The sequence below is a fragment of the Theobroma cacao genome, chromosome 1 (genome assembly GCF_000208745.1).
Source record: "Theobroma cacao cultivar B97-61/B2 chromosome 1, Criollo_cocoa_genome_V2, whole genome shotgun sequence".
Lineage (NCBI taxonomy): Eukaryota > Viridiplantae > Streptophyta > Magnoliopsida > Malvales > Malvaceae > Theobroma > Theobroma cacao.
The window spans coordinates 5,979,015-6,001,652 of record NC_030850.1 but is presented as its reverse complement, the minus strand read 5'-3'; the positions used below and the strand labels follow the sequence as shown (position 1 = coordinate 6,001,652).

At 32.8% G+C, this 22,638-nt stretch overlaps 4 protein-coding genes across 5 annotated transcripts; 3 read left to right on the top strand and 1 right to left on the bottom strand.

The window, feature by feature from the left end:
* LOC108660451 (protein MIZU-KUSSEI 1) lies at window positions 97-1,461 on the bottom strand. Its single transcript, XM_018115364.1, has one exon. It carries the CDS (start codon window positions 1,252-1,254, stop codon window positions 496-498), a length of 759 nt encoding a protein of 252 aa, XP_017970853.1. The 5' UTR covers window positions 1,255-1,461; the 3' UTR covers window positions 97-495.
* On the top strand, window positions 6,278-10,487 carry LOC18611669. Its single transcript, XM_018113862.1, has 2 exons — window positions 6,278-6,683; window positions 10,133-10,487. The coding sequence occupies exons 1-2, from the start codon at window positions 6,441-6,443 to the stop codon at window positions 10,361-10,363; spliced, it is 474 nt and encodes a 157-aa protein (XP_017969351.1). The 5' UTR covers window positions 6,278-6,440; the 3' UTR covers window positions 10,364-10,487.
* On the top strand, window positions 11,159-13,670 carry LOC18611668. 2 transcript variants are annotated; one of them, XM_018114422.1, is made up of 5 exons: window positions 11,159-11,647; window positions 12,580-12,630; window positions 12,748-12,881; window positions 13,036-13,127; window positions 13,216-13,670. In XM_018114422.1, the coding sequence occupies exons 1-5, from the start codon at window positions 11,339-11,341 to the stop codon at window positions 13,392-13,394; spliced, it is 765 nt and encodes a 254-aa protein (XP_017969911.1). In that variant the 5' UTR covers window positions 11,159-11,338; the 3' UTR covers window positions 13,395-13,670. The 2 variants fall into 2 exon arrangements, with proteins under 2 accessions (XP_017969911.1, XP_007048105.2); XM_007048043.2 differs by having other exon boundaries at window positions 11,160-11,647; window positions 13,227-13,670.
* Window positions 19,674-20,655, top strand: LOC108660480 (nuclear transcription factor Y subunit B-3-like). The gene has a single exon (XM_018113811.1). It carries the CDS (start codon window positions 19,933-19,935, stop codon window positions 20,611-20,613), a length of 681 nt encoding a protein of 226 aa, XP_017969300.1. The 5' UTR covers window positions 19,674-19,932; the 3' UTR covers window positions 20,614-20,655.

The window sequence follows — 22,638 nt, the reverse complement described above, 5'->3', positions numbered from 1 at the left end:
GGAAAACTGTTGGCTGGGCATATGGAATTCATGATGAGCATTCCTTTTAATGATTCAATATTCGTGTTTCGGTTTGCTTCATGTAATTATTTCCGATCATGGTTAACAGTCCTTTTAATTTCATTGATTTGATCCTTCTGTTAACAAGAAGCTACAATTGTGTACAGTACATTGATAAAAAAATGAAAAATGAAAAAGAAAATCCCTCGTTAGAAAAAAAAGAAAAGGTATACAACAGTGCCTTGGTGGCCTCCTAGAACAACACCTTAATTATGGGGGTGTCCTAAACAATCCAGTTAATAATTTGACTCTCTACCCAACTTGCATCTAAGATCTTATCAATCTTTCACTCACCAGGGAGGATGTATATTCATCGATCAACATCATCAACGTTAATCAGGTGGACCCCATGATGTATGCCTAGTCCTCCACATGGCAGCCTCGTTAACCTCTTGATCAACTCCACATTTTATATGTGTACTAGCTGGATCAGAATCAGATCCTGACGAGAAATACACTGAGCTCAGGCCCATTATTCCCATCTGGGCTTATCATGTACAAAGTCTCGGAATCCTTGGAGCCAACGACTCGCTCGAAATAGGCCCTCATGTAGGCCAACTCTCCATCCAGGCCCTCGGTCTCAGAATTCCCTGGCAACACCCCAGCCCCCATTGACACCGCCTTGAGGAGTTCCATCACGTTCAAATCCTCCTCAGTCGCATCCCGCTTAACCCCGTACCCTGTTTTTTTTCCATTACAATACATTGTCCACAAAGGCTCTTCGAATAGCTTTATCCTGTCTTTTTCAGCTCTCTTTTCACATTCCAGGGCAATCCTTACCATCCCTGCACCCAATTCCTTTTGTAGCACATTTGTTTGCATTGCTAACTCAACAACTAAAGAAGGGAGGCACCTAGGGGTCTCTTGCACGGAAAGACTTACCCTACCTTTACGATACCCGAATAAAGTTCCCGTTACTCGGGTCCCTGATGTAATGCTTTTATGAGGGTCGGGTATCCCACCAGGGAGGCTTGGGAACTTGCATGCTGGGGTAATGATAGGGAATGAACGAAAAACGGATCGAAAGACACGAAGGACTTTCGGCTTATGTTTCTTGTGCTTCTGGGATGGCTGGACAAGGGAGACCGGTTGGCGTGGTGTTGAAGGAGCCCTTGGCGTTTTAGGGGTTGTTGGTGTCGAAGGTTCGATATCGTTGGAGGTAGCGGCGCTGGTTCGAGGTCTGGACTCTCCCATCAATGGACGTTGATAAACCAGAATGGGAGGCGGCCATGCGAGAGGAAGAGAAGGAGAGAGATGGTCGTCAGGTTAGGTACTGGCTTGAGGCATTGGATAGATTTGGGACCCTACAAATATGGTCAATATCTCCTAAGGCTTTGCCTCTTTATTAGGTTTTGAAAATCAAACCATGCTACTGCTAGAATAGGCATGGATGTAAACTTAGTTACTCCATTTATAATGCGCTGCATGCTCATTGAATAGATGGGAGCGAATTTATAACAAGTTTGGTTCGCGAAATAGATAGAAATAAAATAAAATAATTATTACGTGAGAATAGAATGAGATATGAATAAAATAAAATAAGTATTACGTAATTTGGTATGATAAATAGAATAGAGCATGAATGATTATTATGACGTATTACAGTGTTTGGTTGGTAAAAATAATTTTGAAATAAGAAAAAAATAAAAATAAAAATATAAAAATACCCTTTATTATATAATGATTATTTTATTTTTATTTTATTTTTTAAATGTTAATATTTTATTTATAATCTAATCATTAATATTACAAAATACTAATATTTTATTTATAATTTAAATGTTATAATGATTATTTATTTTTAAATTATTTTATTTTTAAACATTAATAATGTATAATTTATTTAAAATATTAAAAATTGATAGTTTAAATATTAATATTTTATTTATACTTTAATCACTAATATTAAATGTTATTGTGATTATTTATTTTTATTTTATTTTATCTTTTAAATATTAATAATTTATATTTTTAAATATTAATAGTTGATTATTTAAGTATTAATATTTTATTTGTAATTTAATCATTAATATTATAAAATACTACTATTTTATTTATAATTTAAATGTTATTATGATTATTTGTTTTTATTTTATTTTTTAAATATTAATAATTTATAATTGATTGAAAATATTAATAATTGGTAATTTAATTTATAATTTAAATATTATTATGATTAAAATATTAATACTTTTAATTAATTTTTAAATTCAAAATATTTTATAATATATAATTAATAACTTAACCTTTTTATTATAATAAGATTTATTTTTATCTATTTTCATTTTTCATTTTTTAATTTAAATTTCACTTAATAATTTAAAAATATATTTAAAATACTAATTTTTTATTTATAATTAAATATTAAATTAAAATATAAAATATTAATTTTTTATAATTTATTTAAAATATTAATTTTATAAATTTAAATTTTTTATTTTTAAAAATAAATAATGACATTTTAATCCAAAATGTATAAATTTTATTCTCATAGGTGTAGAATAGCTAATACCATGGGGATGGTGGTATTAGTTATTCCAAGCTTTTGCCTAATTTTAAAGAATAGCCATTCCAAAAGGAATGACTATTCCTTCACCAAGAGTAAACTAAACAAGGGGATAAAATTTTGTAAGGAATAGAGGGGGAATGGCTTAGCCATTCCACCTACCAAACATGACCTTAGTTTGGAAGTGCTTGGGACAATTAGGGGACATGCAAATGGACAAGGTAGCGTATGAAACCAAGGGAATAAAATAAATTGGCCTTGTTTTGTTTTATGCATAAAATTAATTTACGTACAAATTTGTGGTCTAGATCGATGGGAATCATTTGCAGCGAAACCCACCACCAGGATTAGATAATACTAGTAGAAGAATTTTATTAATAATTACAAAACAGAAATTAACAAGATAATTAAGAAATATAATGGTGACAGCTTTAACTGAATTGAAAGGTTTTTATTCTGTATGGTGGATTTTGTTACTACTAAATGTCAAATATGAGTCTTTTACCAGTGAAGTCACTCTAGCTGGTCTTTCTCAGGCCACAGGAATCAGGCCCATTCATAACTCAAAAGCCCAAAGGGCTAAGATTTTGTTTAGCTTGGGAAGGTTGGTCCACATGTTTGTGGTTCTTTCAATGATTAGTTTCAAAAAGCATGATCTTAAAAAATGCTCTTGAACTATTTTAAAAATTTTAAATAAATTTTTATTCTTTTATTACATATAATTAAATTTTTATTCTTTTATTACATACAATTAAATTTTTATATTTTATTTTTGAGTGAAACAAATTTTTATATTTTATTTTAAGTTAAATAAACTCTTATAACTAATAGTTGATTTGCTCAAAATGTCTCTTATTATCCTATAACATGGTATTGATATGACATAATATGCTGATGTGGCTTGATATCATTATCATAATATTTTTCACATTTCATGTCAGTATCAAGTAAATATAAAATATAAGTAATATTTTAATTAATGACAAGTAATATTTTAACTAATAATAATTAGTCAAATATTAATAATAAGAGTTTATTTGATTCAAAATAACAATATAAGATTTGGTTGAATATAATATAAAAATAAAAATAATTTAAATTTTTTTTAAATAATTCAAAAAAAATTTAAACATTATATCTTTTCTTTTTTAAAAAAAAGCAAACTATTATACCTTTTCAAAAACTACTATTATAATTCTTTGAGTAAATTACATTCCTAATGCTCAAAATTTGTGGTACATCCTATGCGGATGTTACAATTTGGAAAGTAACTTTGTTGATTCTTATAAGTTTAATGTTATGACAAAATGGTCACTCCATTAATAATATTTTCATTAAATGTATGCATCCAATGACTTTCTAAATTATAGGGATCAAATCAACATACAATTCAAAATTTATAGATCATGAATGTAGCTTATTCTAATTCTTTAGCACGTAAAATGACCAATTTATTATGATTGAGATTTAGCATTATTAGGCAAAAGTCTAATAAATATGACAAAATCGAGGTCGCTTGATTTTCTTATAAAAAAGTAAAGTTGAAGATGGCTTGATTTGAAGAGTTTGGTCCTATGGTTTCCACAAGGTTTTTGCCCTGACACAAAGGCCCTGCTCCCTAGCTTAAGCTTTGATGTGCCCTTATCAACAACATTTTTAGGACCACCCTAAAATCTCACTCAAAATTTCCTCCATCTTAAGGAATGCTACCCTCCGTGGAGGCAAAACCTTGCAATTTGCCCTTGGATTTTAGATCTCGTATTTGTGTTTATTCTGTCCAGCTTTTTTTTTTTAAACCCTTTGAACTTGTGATTATAAATGCAATGGCCCGACGGTTGGTCATCCCATCGGTTAAGATTTACTTTTCCTCTGAACCTAACTTTTAATTTATGACCCAATGGAAATAACGTGAGCATAATGATGAGCGCTTGAACCAAATTTAGAAATAATTAATCACATCAATAATACCATTGCTGCAAAAACAATGGGAAAAGCACCAACTTAATCTCCTGACACGAAGCGTATTGACAAATGAACCTGCCCGGTGGTCCCCATCCATAGCCACCTTGGTTGCCCGCCCCCTGGGGTGGGGGACCCGAATGAACCGCCCCAGATTGAACCGATGGCTGGCTGACTGGCTACCTTTTTTTATTATTATTACCATTGCCAAAAAGTCACGTTCTTTCCACGTGAGTCGACAACCCACTCGCCCATTCCCCATAAAATTTTACTACTGTTTACTCCGAATGTATTTAATTTACCAATGATTTAATGATGATCAACGATATGATTGCTGGATTAAACGAAATTCGAAACGTCTCAACTACTTGAGCACCCACGTCAGCGCACTCTCTGACGTGGCTGGCTCGTGGCGGTGACGAGGTGCCATTTTACTGTTGCCTTCTTCCTTTTTCATTTACGCTTTTCCTCCTCGGCGGCAGGATGGCAAAATGGAAATCGCCTTGAACGGGATGTTCTTTTTTTGTTTGATAGGCGAGACAGGGTAATCATGATATATGGTTGCCGCATCCGTTCTATCCGCCTATACTCTTGTTTATTTTTTTATACTCATATGTATATATTTTGAGATTTTTAATTAATTAAATGTGAATATTTTTGTCGAATTTAAAAAGTTAAAAATCATTATTATCAGAATTGTTATTTTATTTTATAATTTTTTAAAAATTATATTAAATTTGGTATATCAAAAGTTTGTATTATAGACTTTTAGTTTATTTAAAATATTGATAATTATATGTACCAAAAAAATATTAATAATTATATATTAATAAGAACATATCACTAACAATGATTGTACTATAATTAATTTATTATACTTCATAATTGTGTAAGTTTCACTAAAATGTTATATATAATCTATACTTATAAACGGTCTCTACATAAATTTTTGTTATGATTGGATAATTGTATAATTGCAACAAAATACTTATAAGTGAGATGTTTTATATATTATTATGGAAACTAACATGTAGGATATACAAAAAAAAATTCTAATTATTAGTAACAATATGAAAGTATATTAATTACGTTATTTTTTTGTTAATAATTTAATGCAATGATTTCTATGAAAAAAATATTATTGCCGGGAACATAGATATTAGAAAATTAAATAGAAGCATATGCAAAGACACGGTAAGGGGCTATTGGCTGTCCAGACGGGGTAAGCCTACGCCATTGCCTCGACCCTGGACGGTGTTATTTACTTGGACATGGAACTCCTCCAAGCTACAGTTCCACGCTTCTCAGAGGATCGTGATGTGCACACTCTCATATCTTGTGAAATTGACCAGACCCAGAGAACTCAATTTAATGCAAGTGAAAATTTCCTGTTTAAAGAAGGTTAAGTTAATTGTTTTCAGTGCAAAAGTGAGAGAAAATTCATGAAATTTCTTGTTTGGGTGTCGAGAAAGAGAGGGCAGTTAATGTGCTTGTGAACAATTACATTCGATCAAGCTTCCTTTGATTTTCTTTTCTTCTGAACCTGAGAATCTAGCTTAGAAAAACAATGCCGCAAGTTCGCTATATATACCTTTCGTTAAACACTGCCCCGATTCACCACGCTTACTAATGTGCGCGTGGTCCTTTGCACTATAATTATTTCGCTTTCAATATTACTTGTTTCGTCAGCTTCAGCTCACATGGAAAATAAAAGAAATACAATCAATCAACCACATAAATCCTACGGATTCCTCACCTTTTCCATTTTAACCCACCCCCTTGTTTCTTCAGCCCTTTGCCCATCCCTCTCAGGTCTCTCTCTCTCTCCCTCACCTACCCTTCTTCGCTTCAATTTTTTTCCCTCTAAATTTTGTTGACAACTTTTACATATATTTGGGCCAGAGAAAAGACAAATATGTTTGATTTTGGGGACGAACTAACAATTGAAAGCTACAGAATTCCATGGCTAGTATGGATCCAAATACTTGTCATGCTCCTTCTCGTGGTTCTTCTCTTTTGCTTCAGCCTCTCCGCTCTGGATCTCCCCGACAGGACTTCCTCAGCTTCCGCATCCCTTTGCCCCGAATCCCAGCTGGACAAAAAACCTGTTTTCAAGCAAAATACAAGACTTGTGTCCACTTGCTTCCAGGCTTCCCAGGTATCCACTTTCTCTCTGTCTTCTGCCGTTTTCTTGTCTCTTAATCTATTTTTCTTCCGCCCCCCCCAAACCTTCTCCATATAAAATTTTTCTTTTTCTTTTTTTGCTATTCAATTGGTTCTGACCGTTGGCTTGTTTTGGGTTAATATTTTCTTCGCCAAGAAGACCAAGTCCAAAGAAGCGTTGGAGACTATTATTTATTTATCTATTTATTAAAGTTGGCTAGCATTTAGCGACTTAGAGGCTACAAATGGTACAGAAACTAAAATTTCTTGCTAATTTCTTCAATAATTTTGGATCCACTTTTTTTTTTATGTTATGGTATATACAGTGGAATTTGGCAAAATCATGTCTTTTTTGTTAGTAAAACAGTGAAATAGTAGTAAACCATTCCTGAGAAGCAATGCCTTTTCTTAGTAGGAGTTGGCATCCCGAATGCAACCTTTAAACGTTTTCCATTAGTTCCCACTTGACTTTAACACAAAATAAGGAAGTTCTGCCAAAAATCCAATCTTCCCCACTGAAAACAAAAGAAGGTTTTCTTGACTTTATGCTTTTTGAAACTTGGAAGCATGGTATTTCTTTTCTTCCCTGGTATGAGGATCCTTTTTAAAATTTTTTTAAAGCAAATATAACGAACAATAATTTCTAATTTCTGCGAAGAACTTTTTGAAATGGAACCATTTTCTTCTTTACTACCCAATCCGTCTTTGGGCCCGCTGAACGTTTATGCAGTGCATACAGTTTTAACTGAGCCTAATTAAGTATTTTCACAGATTAGCTGCCTAATTAAATTTGTTCCATGTTCGGTCTGATAGGACCCGGGTACAAGCCTGTGGGGATACAGACAAGATAATGAAGCTCCTAAAGGAATTGTTGTGTTTAGATCTTAATTTACTACTTAGTTGCTGTGGGAAAATAAAGTAATCAATATAGATCATGAGAAATTATGAGGATTGTAAAGAAGAAATTCTAGGGAGATTACAATGGTCAAACTCACCTCAGTACCTTGCTAGAATAATTACCCATCTAACATTTTCATGTGTTTATGATTATTTTGATAGTGAATATCACCTAAGAGAAGGAGCTTACAAACTAAAGCAAAGTTTTCTTTCACCTTTTTGCGTTCTTCTGCTCTCTCTATTCAAGATACAACTCAAGGCTTCTTTTTTTATTTGCAGCCTTTTTTTTCCCCTAACTTTCAATTACCATGTTGTGGTTATCACAGACAAAACTGATGTGGCTGGTTTTGAATTTGCAAATCACAACTCAATTTTTTACGTAAAATTTCACTGACTTGACTTTTTCGAAAAAGAATTTCTTCAATGCTAGTTTCAATGAGGCCATTAAGTTTTATGAGAAACTAAAGAAGCTTGAGCCTAAGCCCAAACCATAGCGACATCTGGTCTCATTCTCACTTTGCCTCTTATAGGCAACTGGTTTAAGCACCACATCGACAAAGTAAGTCCTCATGCCTTTACCACTAAGAGACAGAACACAGAGTTTTTTTACTTCGAAGCACTGTTGCAACCTACACCTTTTTCACAGAGGAGGCGAGGACTAGGATCTCCTATGAAATATGAAAGATCATTCATATAGCAAATAAACATTGAAATGTTTGAGGAAGTTTGCTAAAATTGTCAGTTTGGAGGAATTTTTCAAATCAAGGTGGAGATTTGTTGAGTTTGGCTGAAAAATTCCATCGTTTTCATGTTAAATCAACGGCCCTCACCGTGTTAAATGAACTCTGTGATGGTTGGAACCTTCAGCCTAAAATCAATAAATTTGGACTTAACTTGTTGAATGAAGTTGGTGGTTGGAGGTTGACATTGGAAAGAAACTTTGTAAACTTAAAAGAGGTTGATGACTTTCAAGTAGGAGAGTCATGATGGTGAGTAGATTTTTTTGATTCCATAAGCAGGGAAAGGGTTTGTTGGGTTGTGACTTGTAAATTCAAAATCCATTACCCACATTTGTTTGTATTGGAAATTAGAAGTTGGAGGATGGTGACTAAAGGTTAGAAGAAATGGTTGCAAATGTAAAAGAGAGCCTTGGGTTGTGCCTCGAGTAGAGAGCAAGGAAAGAGAGAGAAGAGAAGTTTGCTTTAGTTTTGTATGCTCTTTTTCTTGAGTAACAGGTTTGATTGTGTACTTACCATCAAGATAACAGGAAACACTTGGAAATCTTAGACGTATAATTATTGTAGTGAGGTATTAGGATGAACTTGACCATTGTAATGTCTACCTGTTGATAGTAATTTTTTTTTTTTGCGTTGCCCATGGAATTTCCCAAATTCTTGTGTCCTCTTTTCTTGCTTTTCTATTTTAGTTTTTTTATTAGTTGGTATTTCAGGTTGATCAGTCAAATTTCTAAATTAATTATTAGTTTTTACCACTCCATTAATATTTATATATGTATGATAACATTATCTCCTATAAAGAAATAAGACGGACACCTGTATTTTTTTGTCTAATTGCCTGCCTATGTAAGGCTGCAATTCTTTATTTAATTGAGTGTTCATTTTCTTGTCTGCTTGGAGTGAAAGCTACTTTCTTTAATACAATAAATAAACAAAGTTGCACCAAATATCATGATGATGTTATTATTAAATTATGCTAATAATTCACTCACACCTTCTTAAATTTGTCTTTTTCATAAGTACCAATATTGGGAGGCACATTTTTAATCCCTTTTCATGGGGGAAGAAAGGAGGAGTGCTGAGGACAGTTGGTTTTTGACTGTTTCTTTGACTCTAGCTCTAGGTTCAGTTGGAAGTTTTGATGTCTTCCTCTGTCTATCTCTCTCTTTTAATTTGAGCTCATTTTTATTTGTTCAAGTTGCATGGTTGGTGTCAAAATTGTCAATGCTTTTGGTCTAACTTGTTTGAAACTTAGTTTGCAATTTCAACATGTTGGCTGTACTTAATTTGTTTTCAGTGTTTCTGTTTATTTGCCAATCCACTCCACAGAATGGAAAATTGTCGTAACTTGGACGGAGAAACGATTAAAAATGCTGAGATATAAATTTTGTTGATGTTCTGATTATTCCTAGGTACTGTGTATTTGGATTAATAGGAAAAAATTGGAAGAGAATGAGGGGAAAGAAGTGATTTAGAGTAAAGGTCTCTTCTTCTTTTTTTTCTTTTAATCCTGTTTCTCTTATGTAAACAATCCCAATGTTTAATCATTATATTGGACAACGATCATTGGTTAATGATCATAATAACAATTTTGGTTGAGGCATAGTGTATTTGATATCAAATACCTTATTAAATTAGAACTTTTATAGATTGAATCTCCATCCCTATCTTAACTATAAATTGGAAGCCAAATCAAGTGTGGGTTTTAACAATAATTATAGTTAGATTTCTTGTTTAAAGGCATATATGAGTGTGGATAGTGTTTGAGGAAGGAATAATGATTAATATATTGGATATTGGGTATTGGCAGGTTGGAGAAATCCATAGTATGAAGGGTGAGATAGCCACAGGAGCAAGCAGAAGGATAGGGAGAGGAGAAGACACTGTAGAAAAGGAAGGCCCTTCATCAAAAGAAGCAAATCAAAATTGTTATCACCCTTGTCACTATCTCAGGCTTGCTAAGCTAGCATTTCTTAAGTGCTTGGGTCTGGATTCCTCGTCTGAGAGTAGTTCAACTAGTGAACAAAGAAACGAAAGATAGTGCTTAATTGTGTTAACATGTCTTATCAAATTCTTTCATTCAGCTTCGGTATAGAATTGCTGTACAGGGAATTTTCCAAATTTGATGTTCAATCAATCAACACCAATAGCTGAGATTGGCCCCAGAGAGAAAACCCCAGATGCAAATTGCAAAGAGAAAAGATTAAAAAATGATTCCTCTTCCGATTCTCAGTGCTAGTTATTCCCAGTAGCAAGCTAAGCTATGCCGTAATTTTGCTTCTGCCAAAAGGCAACAGCAATTCGGGATGGGGTTGGGGTCCGATAATGGTATTGTTAAGATATGAAGTATTTATTTGAAAAGAGTATTTAATCGAAACCTTTAAATTTAAATATTTGAAAATGAATAAATGATTTTCTAAAAAAAATCATTTAAGCTTAAGCTTAATTAATTTTGTTAAGATAATTGAATTAATTATCTGGTTAGAGTTATAATACAATATTGTTAGTTAATTAAATTTACAATATTTAATCAGAATTATACGGTAATAATTAGACTTAAATTATGTATAAAATTAATTAATTATATATATTATATTATATTATTATTTTTGTAACATAAATCTAGCCCAAAATGTTAATATAAAAATCTGTAAGATTTCTTATGAAGTTCTAATGGCCTCTGTAATTATCAACTTATAGTAAATCATGATATATAGAGTGACTTGATATTAAAAATTGAACTTGAAATGAGTCAATGAAAAGCTCAAAGTTGGACTAAATTGTAAAACTCAAAGCTCAAAATCAAGCTTAACTTCTCCTTTTCACCGCTCATCGCTATTTAGCTCTGTCCAAACGTAGAACAAAGAAACTGCAGTAAAAGACAATTACTTTTAAGCCCTTGAAAAAAAAAAAACTACACTGATATTCAAACTTGAAATTTCCGGAGATTGCAGTGCGATGAGCTAAGAAGGTTTTAGGACCAGACGAAAGAAATTGCAGGCATTTATCAGAATCAATGTTGTGTAGACTAAAATTACAGGTAGCTGACCTCAGCCTCACCTCCATCGATCTCGCGTACCCTACTAACAATAACATCCGCCCACCCCGTCGCTTCAGTAATCCCCGCCTGCCGCTTCGCCCCTTCGCTTCTCTCTCCGTTCGATCAGAGTACGGTTCAGCTTCACCATCATCATCGTCATCGTTCTCATCTGAGCCGCCGGTTTCTACTCACTATGTCTCCTCCGTGGGGTCCTCCTCTCTCCAGCTCTCTCAATGGACCCTCACCAACCGCCACATCCTCGTGCTCAACGTCATCGCTTGCGCTGTCAGTTCTCCTTAATTACTTTTATTTTATTACCTTAATTTTTGTTGCTCATTATTGGAAATTTCGCTCTGATTTTGTAATGAAATTGAAATGTACTTGTAATAGTGAACAAAAGAGAATAGTTAATCCAAATTTGAATCAGCATTTTTACGCTATCATTCTTTTACAGAGAAAAAAATTTCATGAATTTTTCTAGTAAAGAACAAATGAATTTTGCATGTGAGCATTTGGCTTATAGACTGGCAGAATTGAGTTCGAATACCCTTCCCAAATCAAAAAATGAATACTTAGTTTCATAATATGTGTAAAATAGCTGTCGAAGAGATATCAATGTGACTATAAGTCTATCTAGTTTATGCCCTTTAAACTCATGATAAAAGGCTTTAACTCCTTATAATGAATTCAACTTGAAGAACGCTAGACAGAGAAATTCGCATTTGGATTGTCCCAAAATATTAGCGAGAGGTCTTTCTAGTACTTAGCTGAAGCTCCTTGAGTTCTTTGTTGCACCTCCAAAAATAGACCAATAAAGTTTATGAACAACTGAGAAGTCTTTCATCCTTCCAAACCTGTTTGAAATTTCTTGGTTTGGAAGACATGGTTTTGCATATAAGCTTTCACATTGAAATCCTCTGCTGCCATCCTTGTAGCATTATTAGTAATGTTGACTCACAGCAAGAGTCAGGTCCCAATGGGGCATCTTGCCTGTTGGGATTTGAAATAAATTTCCCTTCTATGATTTGATTCTATAATCCATGAAAGTAATATACTTTCTGCGGCAAGGGAATTAGGTTTCAGTTGACTTCTGGTTCTGAAAATCTTTTAGTTGAAATGGTTTTTGCAGAGTGCTCGCGCACACTCAAACAATCAACACATTCTGTTTTGAGGTAACATTATGTTATGATTCTGACATACCCACAAATCTTTTGTAGGTGGCAGTTTCGGCAACTTGGCTTTTTTTCTCTGCAATCCCCACTCTTTTGGTCGGTAACTCTTAAAACAACTTCAAGTTCAGAGATACTATCATTTCAAAGATTGATGTTAGAAGTTCTGAAGGATATGTTATATACTTGTCCATTTTGTATTTATTTTTCTAAAAGGCTTTCAAGAGAGCAGCAGAGTCACTAGAGAAGCTAATGGATGCCACCAGGGAAGAGCTTCCTGATACAATGGCTGCTGTTCGGTTGTCAGGCATGGAGATTAGTGACTTAACAATGGAGCTCAGTGATTTGGGGTTAGTATTTTACTTGTTTGATTAAAGTCACTAATATCTCGTCTCTCTTCCCTTTCCCCCTTATATTCAAATATATTTTCCCCCTTTTTGACTAATAAAACACAAAAATACTACACAATTCTATCTTGAAGTAATTGTTTCTTTTGTTTTACAGGCAAGAGATTACTCGAGGTGTTAGAAGCTCAACTAGCGGTGTTCGCTTAGCTGAGGAGAGATTGCGTTGGTTAACAAACATTTCTCCATCAGGTTATCTTCAAATTTATTGCCTTTTTGGGTATTTGCTATGAGTTCTCATATGGATACCATGAATTTTACTCTATTTTTACTTGATTAGCCTCGGTGCAGGTGGTAGCCAATCAGAAAACTGAGGTATCAGGGCCAGTGATAGCTCGAACTGCAAGAAGCATGCGGCAGGGAATTGTAAAGGGTCGTGCCGTATTGAAAATATTTTTCACTCTTACCCAATTTTCTAGGATGGCTATAAACTATTTTGCCAGCCGACATAAGCGGTAGAGCCATGGAGTCAAGCTCTGTGGTGAGCAAGATTGGATCTGTCTTCTGTACATGTGTCGTGTCTGAATTTTGTCATCTTGTTTTTGTGTTTTGCTGTGTTAATTTATGGAGTGGATCGAGTTTGGGTTCTTTGCTTTCTGTTTCAGTTGATTGCAGTCAAAGCATCATTCCTTTGCTGAAATACATACATCATGAGAAAATTTTTGTTTTGGCCAGTCGACGTGCTATCCTCTTGTCAATCAAATGACAAGTTCAGCTTGAGATCTTTGGCTTCCACCTCCCATTTCTTCCCTTCTTGTTTCTACCATCTGAGCATGCAAAGGTATTTGTGTTATGCTGCTGGGTTTGTTAGTAGTTTTGCGCACTAATATTACTTTTCTGATGTTAATTTTAGTTAACTCACTCTTGAATTATTCAGAGGCTAACAAGGAAACTTGTAATTTTTGATTGAACATAGAGATATTTCAATTGGTCTAGTGGGGGCTCCATACTGAATGTGGATAAGAGAGACATGCTAAATTGCCAGTAGAAAACAAATACTCCATAACAAAGTGAAAAGGGAACAAATCACTACACTTCTACATCTACACAGCCCCACTAAACAATGATTTCACTGCTCGAATGCTGTGTTTGATTTGTTCTTCTTGTCCATTTACTCATACCTCTATGCTGCTTATGGTTAGCCTAGTTCATTCCCTTGTATTTTAACTCAACAACAGGTAGTTTATACTTTATAATTGCTTGTTTCTTTATCTGTCTTAGTCTCTTTCTTATAAAGAAAGACTCATCTTGAGGTAGGTAGTTACCTATCTGAGACTTGATATTAGGCAGTTTTCAGTGTGCTATCTTCAACATAAACTTCTATTAACTTGTTTATGCTCAAATTTATGGTTATATGGCCATGAATTCATATTGATTTCAATTTTTTACCCCATTCTATACAAAATTCAACCTGATTGCAAAGTAGGCTTGAAATTTAAACCCTGGTCTTTGCTTTACGGGCCTAAATATGTTGCCAAATCTCGCCCAGAAACGGTAAGCCATAAGCTTAGTAATGCCAGAAAAGATGTTCTCCTGTAATGAGGGCATTATATCTGAGATTCTGAAGGTGAAGCTCAAACAAAAAGGTTATGTGAGGCTGGCCCCTTCTGCATAACAAGTACTAGTAATTTGCTTCGAGGCTTACTTGCGTAACAAAGCGCCGCCAGTTTCATTTCAAGAAATCTCTGACACCGGTGAATAATATGGCTATTAGGACCACCACCGCTAAAAAGTTCTCCTCCTTTACCACTAATAATGGATCGGACTGCAAGATCAAATGGCAATAATGACCTGGCTGCCAATCCACTTCCATTCCTTTCAAGCCAAATAAGTTTTCATAGATACCAAAAAGAATAAACAGCTCCGCGATAAGTGTCACAGTAAGTGGATTCAAGTCATATGAGGTATCGAATTAACTTCGGAGGCTGTCGAAGTTACCGGACAAAGTACTGCACAAGCTTCAACTAAAGTTCGACACGTGACATTAAGCATATATCGTGAACCAAGCCGCAAAGAGGATCGAAACAAACCAACACTTCTCTAGAGTTTGTAGTTTCAAAACGTGATGTTAGAGAGCATAAGGTCTAATGGTTTACTTAGTATCTTGACCAAATCTCGTTAGTTTCTGTGTTAACACGACATAAGCAAGATTGCGAGATATAATCTATTATAATATAATTAACCTAATAGCTAAAGTCTCTCAACCGGCTAATGGTGACTAGTGCAAGCAAACATCATATCTAATAAATAAAATGTGTTGACAGCATTGAGTAAGCTATAATTTAATTGATATGGTTTGTATTTGTTTTGTTGAATATCGATTATTTCCTTCGAAAATCAAAGTATTAGAGATTTTTAATTTAATCAAAACTTCGAATATTAATTACGTTTAAGTGTTCACAACATTCATAATTAGGATAGTACAATAAAGTGTTTGATAATTGTATTGTCTAATTACTTACGGGTAATGAACTTGTCATTTGTTACATCCATACCACTTATGAGTAATCCGACAAATGATAATTAAACAAAATAAAATAACATTACTCCTTTTTATAATTAAGTAAATTAATCACAAGAATAATACCCACCGTGTAATTGTTTAGTGGAATTTTTGTTTTGAAACAAATTGATTAGTGGAATTAAAACATAATAGAAACAGTTAAAGCCTAACCTTAGTAAGAATCTAAGGTTGTCTTGGGTGAACGAAATGTTGTGTTTGGATGCTTTTGTTGACCTATATTCAGACAGTTTTATCTGTTTGAATTGCATAGTTTTTATATCGTTTAATTTGTTCATTCTCTACAAGCAAAGATTACATAAAATGAAATTATTAATCCAACTTTAACATTTGACCTAGAAGCCTCCACCCATGTCAAACCCTAAACTTTATCATATATTGAATTCTAACAATATAGTTGACTGAATTTGTAGAGAGAAAAAAAAAATCCCCATAGACAATTAACCATTTATAAATCAAACATTGAGACTTTTGCATTTTAATTTATTGAGGAGACAGCAAGTTTGAGACAGTCCCCCAATTATTTTTAATCGTGCAAATGGTGGAATAGGTAAAGTTAGTTGCACAAGAAGCCATTTGTCACATTTCTGCTAGAAGGGTTTCCTTAGGGTTTTCATATTTTATTTAGGTTTTGAAGATTTGACCCAAAAAAAGACCAAATAAACTAGTAAATTAATGCATAAGAAAATGTAAACAAGGTAGTATACAGAACTGCCTATATTTTCATTATACTTGAAGAAAATGTTGGCTCAAAAGTGTTATAATAATTTTGAAGCAACAAATAATTGATGAATGGGATATATAAATATTCCATGGTTGAAAAAACACTAGCTCAAAACCAAGGTCGAATAACCAAGATCACAAGGTGCCAAAATCATATGATTGCCAGCCTAATATAGCCAAGCTCAAGTCAATATGCCAGCTCATTTCAAACTCTTCTTGTTGAGTGGTTTCAGGTGATGAATTTAGATGGCTTTATTTGCTTGTGCAGTAGCACTTACCTCAATAAAAGTTTTGATCCTGTTTTTATATTTGTAAATTGTTAATGCTAGGTTCTAAATTAAACGAGAAGATAATTAGAAGTTTGGTAGCGTTTGGTATGAGGAAGTGGAAGCACATTCCTTGTAATGTGCCCAATTAAATTACATTACAGTGCTTGTTTTGTAACAAACCACTGCAATGTAAGATTGCGATGCAATCACATTATATTGCACTCTGCAATATTCTTAAATACACTTTTACCTTTCAACTTTATTACCTTATTAAAACATTTTGTAGCATTATAATTAAAATAAAACATATAATATAAAAATCAAAAATTAAAATAAAATAAAATATAAGAAATTAAAATTTATATAATATAGGTAAAAGAAATTAAAATAAAATATATAATATAAAAATAAAAAATTAAAATAAAATAAAATATAAGAAATTAAAATTTATATAATATAGGTAAAAGAAATAAAAATAAAATATATAATATAAAAAATTATATTAAAAAATAAAAATAAAATAAATAAGATTATAGTAAGAAATAAAAATAAAATATATGACATTAAAAATATATTTAAGAGATGATATTATTTAAAAATTAACAATAAAAAATACAAGTATATTAAACTTGTATTTTAATAAATAAGGATAATTTTGAAAATTAACATTTCATCCCCAACAAAGTATTTGTAAACAAAATAATGCAATGTTATCTTCTCTGTATTTTAATCATTATTTTGCTTGCATACCAAACACTGTAATATTATTTTTCCTGCAATCACATTACCTGTAATCACATTACATTGTAAAGTACCAAACGTCACTTTATCGCCTTAATATTCTCTTCATACACGAAGAAAATGAAAATTTCATACGTAAAAGATGATGAGTCTATCACGTGATTTGAACATCACGTCCTAAGCATAAACAAGCTTATCACAATAGGACTAATGAATAAGGGCAACACTTATTCTGATATCATAATTTGACATCGTGATATTCCTCTTTTTTCACTTTAGGAATGTGTTTTCACCTGGGATGCTTTGCTTGCGGTTTCGATGGAGTGATAATGGATGGTGCCTCTTCGAAAGTGTGTAAGGATTTGAAAGAAGTGGAAACATGCTTAATGGTCTTGTTTCCTTTTCTTACTTGTTCTGCCCTTGTTTTTGTATAGTGGGGTGGTTCTGAGGGCATTGCTTGAATGATTGACTTCGGGATGGGTTTTTCGTATAGATGATAGGATTATCTATTGGCATTTTTGTTAGCCTGATTTGAGCAGAGTACCAAGATTGGCTTTGATTGGATACTCTGCCTGCTTGTAAAGGGTTATTCTTGCCCAGTTAACGAAACAATCTTAATTTAAAAAAAAAAAAATTTAAGTTGGCATCTAATATAAAATTTAACATGATATCAAAGTGGATAGTTCTTCCTATTGCTATCTCCAGGCTTATTATCTTTATATGTGAAATTCATGCACATGATAAATCTGTTGTCTCTACATGTGAGGTATCACATTAATTAAATTTAGAGTATTCTGAATACATGAATATAATATAACATTACCTCACATCTCATTAATTGATTTTAAGTTGATTACTCATTCTAAAATTTAACATTGTAACCTTATTGTTGTTTCCACCGTGATAGGTTCATTGTCTTCATGTCATGTGATAGATTCGTTGTCTTTACACATGAGGAGGATTATCGAAATAGAGAAAAAAAAACCTCACATTAATTAAGTTGAACGTATTTTAGACATATAAATATAATAAAGCTCTTTTCACCTAGTATTAATTATTTTTAAGTTGAATATATATATATATATATATCCATATAAAATTTAACAAAATAACGATTCTTTAGATAGATAAATGTTAACTTGATAACTTCATGTTAAACACTATCTAATTAGAACTTAAATCATATCCGCTAAGACCTACTTCCAAAGGTGAAAACATAGTCCCCATTTGTTTAAATACTCATACTAGCCGTTGAGCTCGTTGTGTTATTGTAAATTAAAAGGATAAAAGGAGTTTAATAATCTAAATATGTACTAACTTTTATAGTTATGCTGCGTACATGTTCAGATATTTGTATCTTGATGCTCTTTTGTTATACCGTCTATCACAGCAGCGGAGCCTAGCTAGCAGGCCAATACTATTGATTAATATAAACTTAATTAATCAGCTTTCGCAATTGGTTTGCCTAGCTAGGAAGAAGTGAATTGCTACCCTGTAGCACTCGATCAAGGGATGTGATAGGTGGGAGAATCTCACAAGGAAACAAAACACCAAAGCAAGAGAGAGAGAGAGAGCAAAGTGAAGCATATGTGCAAAGTCTATCCAGCAGCTCCCCTTTTGCATGCTTTTTGCCCAAGTCGTACAAAGATACCATGCCCATTTCTTGATATATATCAATTCAAGCCTAATATTGATTAATAACCCTAATTTGAAATCAAGAAAAATTTAAATTTTCATATTAACCTTGCAAATATCTGCATGAAGACAACAGGATCAGAAGCTCCCGCTAGCTTCCATGAATGTCCAATCTGTACAAATTCAGGATTTTATTCCTCTATTATTTGGTAGGTATATATGGAACCCTATGCTATAGAAAGGCAGGCTAGGGCCAAAAATACTACTAATATTTGTCATGGTTAGCAAAATATTTTACTTTTACCAAAAACAAATTCAAAACAGATAAGAAAAAAGTGAAAGGAAAAAGCCTTTAAATTATAACACGCATATATTCTTTAGGATCCAATCTATGCATTTTGACAATATGATGGTAACATACTCTCCTGTATATTGTGTCAAGCAATAATCAGTGGGAAACATGCTGTAAACTGATTCAGTCAAGACCCAATGTCATATCAAGCATGCAAATTTAGTAGATTAGATTCCAGAGGCAGCATTCAGTAAGGGAATTCACTCCAGCAAAAGAAGAAGCTTTTGCATATTGGAAAAATATTTATGCTTTTTGGCTGGTTGTCATGGATTGTTTTCCATTTTCCTAGGAGTGGGTCTTAAGTTTTTTGACTGAAATTTCAGGGGAAGACTGGGTGTAAGATGATAAAAGAGTGGAGCAAACTGATAGGTAGATTGTGGCCTTTGCGGTTGTCAGATGAAATTCTATGGACAAGATAATTTATTGTTTCTTTTTTCCTCAACACCCCATTTAAGAATTTTCACTCTTTCCCCTCAAGATTCCAAACCTTCTTAAGCCTTCTTTGCCAGGGTTCTGATCCTCCAAGTGCTTGTTTCTTTCCTTTCCTGTCTACATCAAACCGCCTTCCCACTTTTTTATGTTTTGGCCTTCTTTCTCTCCCTTTGTGTTAGCTTATAAGGCCAAACTCCCCCTCTTCAGATTCCACAACAAAGTGCTTCAGAGAGAATACATATCTCCCCCAAATTTACCTTAAACACTTCCATTTTTATTTTCTTTCACTGCTAGCTATAGCCAGCCTTCTTCTCCTCTTCTCCCATGACTGGAAAAAGAAACCAAACCAGCAGCCCCATCGGCAGCCCATCTTCGGGGAACATCTCGGATAGTTCTTCCAAAGAACAAGACCGTTTCCTTCCCATAGCTAATGTAAGTCGAATCATGAAAAAATCCCTCCCAGCAAATGCAAAAATATCCAAAGAAGCCAAAGAAACTGTCCAAGAATGTGTATCCGAGTTCATCAGCTTCATCACGGGTGAGGCTTCGGATAAGTGTCAGAGGGAAAAGAGGAAAACTATAAACGGGGATGATCTTTTGTGGGCTATGACAACGCTGGGATTTGAGAATTATGTTGGACCTCTCAAGGTTTATCTCAACAGGTACAGGGAAACTGAAGGAGAGAAGAATTCCATGGCCAGGCAAGAAGATCAGTGCCTTGCTACTAATCCTGCAATCAACCATGGTGGTAGTATTGAATTCAACAAAGTCAATGCAGCTATGCCAGCTAGGGGTACAGATCATTTCCAGGGTTATGGCAATGGCTTCTTTTCGCTTGGAGCTCAAGGTACTCATCCACACAACTATGACGATGGTGGAAGAGGGATCGGCTATGGAGAGAGTTTGATGACAGCTGGTGCTTTCAACACAAGCAGGATTCGAGAAAATGGAGATGGAAATGGTAATAGAACCATGGCAGCTCATCTTCACAGGGTTGACTGGTAGCAGTTGCAAATCAAATTACTAGTTTTTTTCCCCATTAAATATATATATATATATATATATATATATATATATATATATATATATATATGTTTAAAGTTTGTTTTTGTTTCTTCAATTTGATTAACTATCTAATGACTATATATAAAACTTTATCAGAGATTCTCGTACTAAAGTACAATCAAAGAGCAGGAAACCTTAGTTTTAGAGAATTTCAGTTATATGTTACTTTATCTAATCAATTATTATCATAACTATTGTAACCACAACATGTCCCAGGTCAATGTTTCAATCATCTATTCTGCAGATTCTTGTCTTGACTAACCAAAGCAGTAAGAAGTTTCCTCATATATATATATATATGTATAAACCTTCTAAAATACTTTTGACACTTGCTTTATGCAGGACATTACTTAGATACATTTCTCTTTGCCACTTCCAATTTAAGCAGGGGGTTTCTTACACTTGTGAAAAATCCCAGCTTATATCTGACTCATAGAATTTCTGACAGTAGAATATTGGCCCAGCAAAAATATCTAGCAAAGATATTTTTTGAGGCCAGCAAATGGATTGACTTAGGAAGGCAGTTTGAGAAATTACTACCCTTTTTATTTTTCTGGAGATAATCACTTTTCATTCAGAATTTCTACTACCAATGACAGTCAATGCCTTGAAACAAAGAATATTCTATTAAATAAAATACAGAAAGCTTGCAGCATGTTGGGTAATGCTGATGCATGTATATTACATGATATAAGTCTTAACAATGTTTTTCTACAAACCCATCTTCAAATTTCTAAAATATAATTAGCAAGAATAAACATATTATGTAGATAAAATCATACGAAGCAAACATGTTTTAACTGTTCGAACTGTCTGGAAGTTGGGGAAGTAAAACATGTGGCGAGCTGCTAGACAAGGACGATTCTAATCCAACTACGATTCTTAATTTTTTTCATAGTTTTATATGATTATAAGATGGTTTAATAATTTAAGTTAAATTATAAAGAAATTATGTACACACTTTTTCATTGACCCACAAATAAAAAAACAAATTAACAATTTGTTAGAATAGAGAAAATTAGATAAAAAAACCTATAATAAATACTAGAAAATAGCTTTTGGTATTTACGGGTCTAATTATTGAAACAAATATATATTTTGATTATTTAGACTAATTGTGGTTATAAAAATATATAGGCATAATATTCAAATAAGCTTTTAAACTATTCAAAAAAATTGAAACATACCCTTATTTTTTTATTCCGTTCAATTAAACTCTTATATTTTTATTTCAAATTAAATAAAATTTTATAATTAATAATTAATTAATTAATTATCATTAATCAAAATAATTTTTGTCATTTTACATTTACGTACATTGATATGGTATTGATGTGAAAGGTTAAAAATGTTACATATTATAATGTCAAATTAATATATCACGTCATCATCAATTATGATATATTAATATTTTAAATTATCATTAATTATAATAAGTCAATATATCACGTTAATGTCACGTGATATAAAATGAGAAATGATACTTTAATTAAGTCAATAATTACTCATAAGAATTTATTAATTCAAAATAAAAATATAAAAGCTTATTTGATACAAAATAAAAATATAAAAATTTAATTAAACATAATAAAAATATAAAAAATTATTTTAATTTTTTAAATAATTTAAAATTTTTATTTAAATATTATACTAAATATATATCAAATTAACACAATTATAAAAATAAAATAAAAAAAATCGGTGCACGCATCGATCTACTTTATTACTATAACATGTGGGCCATAATGTGAGGACTTGGACCATCTTAGCAACATCGGTCCAAAACATTTTTCGACCATGAGACAGCACCGCTTGCAAAATCCCAAGATCAGTCAAGCGGGTGGCTGAATCTAGACCATTTATTTATTCATGTTTAAATTTATGAGAGCTATGATTTAATTAGAAAGTTAATCATTTAAATATCCAATTAATATTAAAAAAAAAGAAATTTAATCATGTATAAAA

What these genes read in the sequence shown, in the direction of transcription:
- LOC108660451 (XM_018115364.1), bottom strand. Translation starts at nt 1,254, where the DNA reads ATGGGAGAGTCCAGACCTCGAACCAGCGCCGCTACCTCCAACGATATC.
- LOC108660480 (XM_018113811.1), top strand. Translation starts at nt 19,933, where the DNA reads ATGACTGGAAAAAGAAACCAAACCAGCAGCCCCATCGGCAGCCCATCT.
- LOC18611668 (XM_018114422.1), top strand. Translation starts at nt 11,339, where the DNA reads ATGTTGTGTAGACTAAAATTACAGGTAGCTGACCTCAGCCTCACCTCC. An exon ending in TCAACGTCATCGCTTGCGCT is followed by an intron (nt 11,648 to 12,579) that starts GTCAGTTCTCCT and finishes AATCTTTTGTAG; the next exon opens with GTGGCAGTTTCGGCAACTTG. An exon ending in AACAAACATTTCTCCATCAG is followed by an intron (nt 13,128 to 13,215) that starts GTTATCTTCAAA and finishes TTACTTGATTAG; the next exon opens with CCTCGGTGCAGGTGGTAGCC.
- LOC18611669 (XM_018113862.1), top strand. Translation starts at nt 6,441, where the DNA reads ATGTTTGATTTTGGGGACGAACTAACAATTGAAAGCTACAGAATTCCA. An exon ending in CTTGCTTCCAGGCTTCCCAG is followed by an intron (nt 6,684 to 10,132) that starts GTATCCACTTTC and finishes GGGTATTGGCAG; the next exon opens with GTTGGAGAAATCCATAGTAT.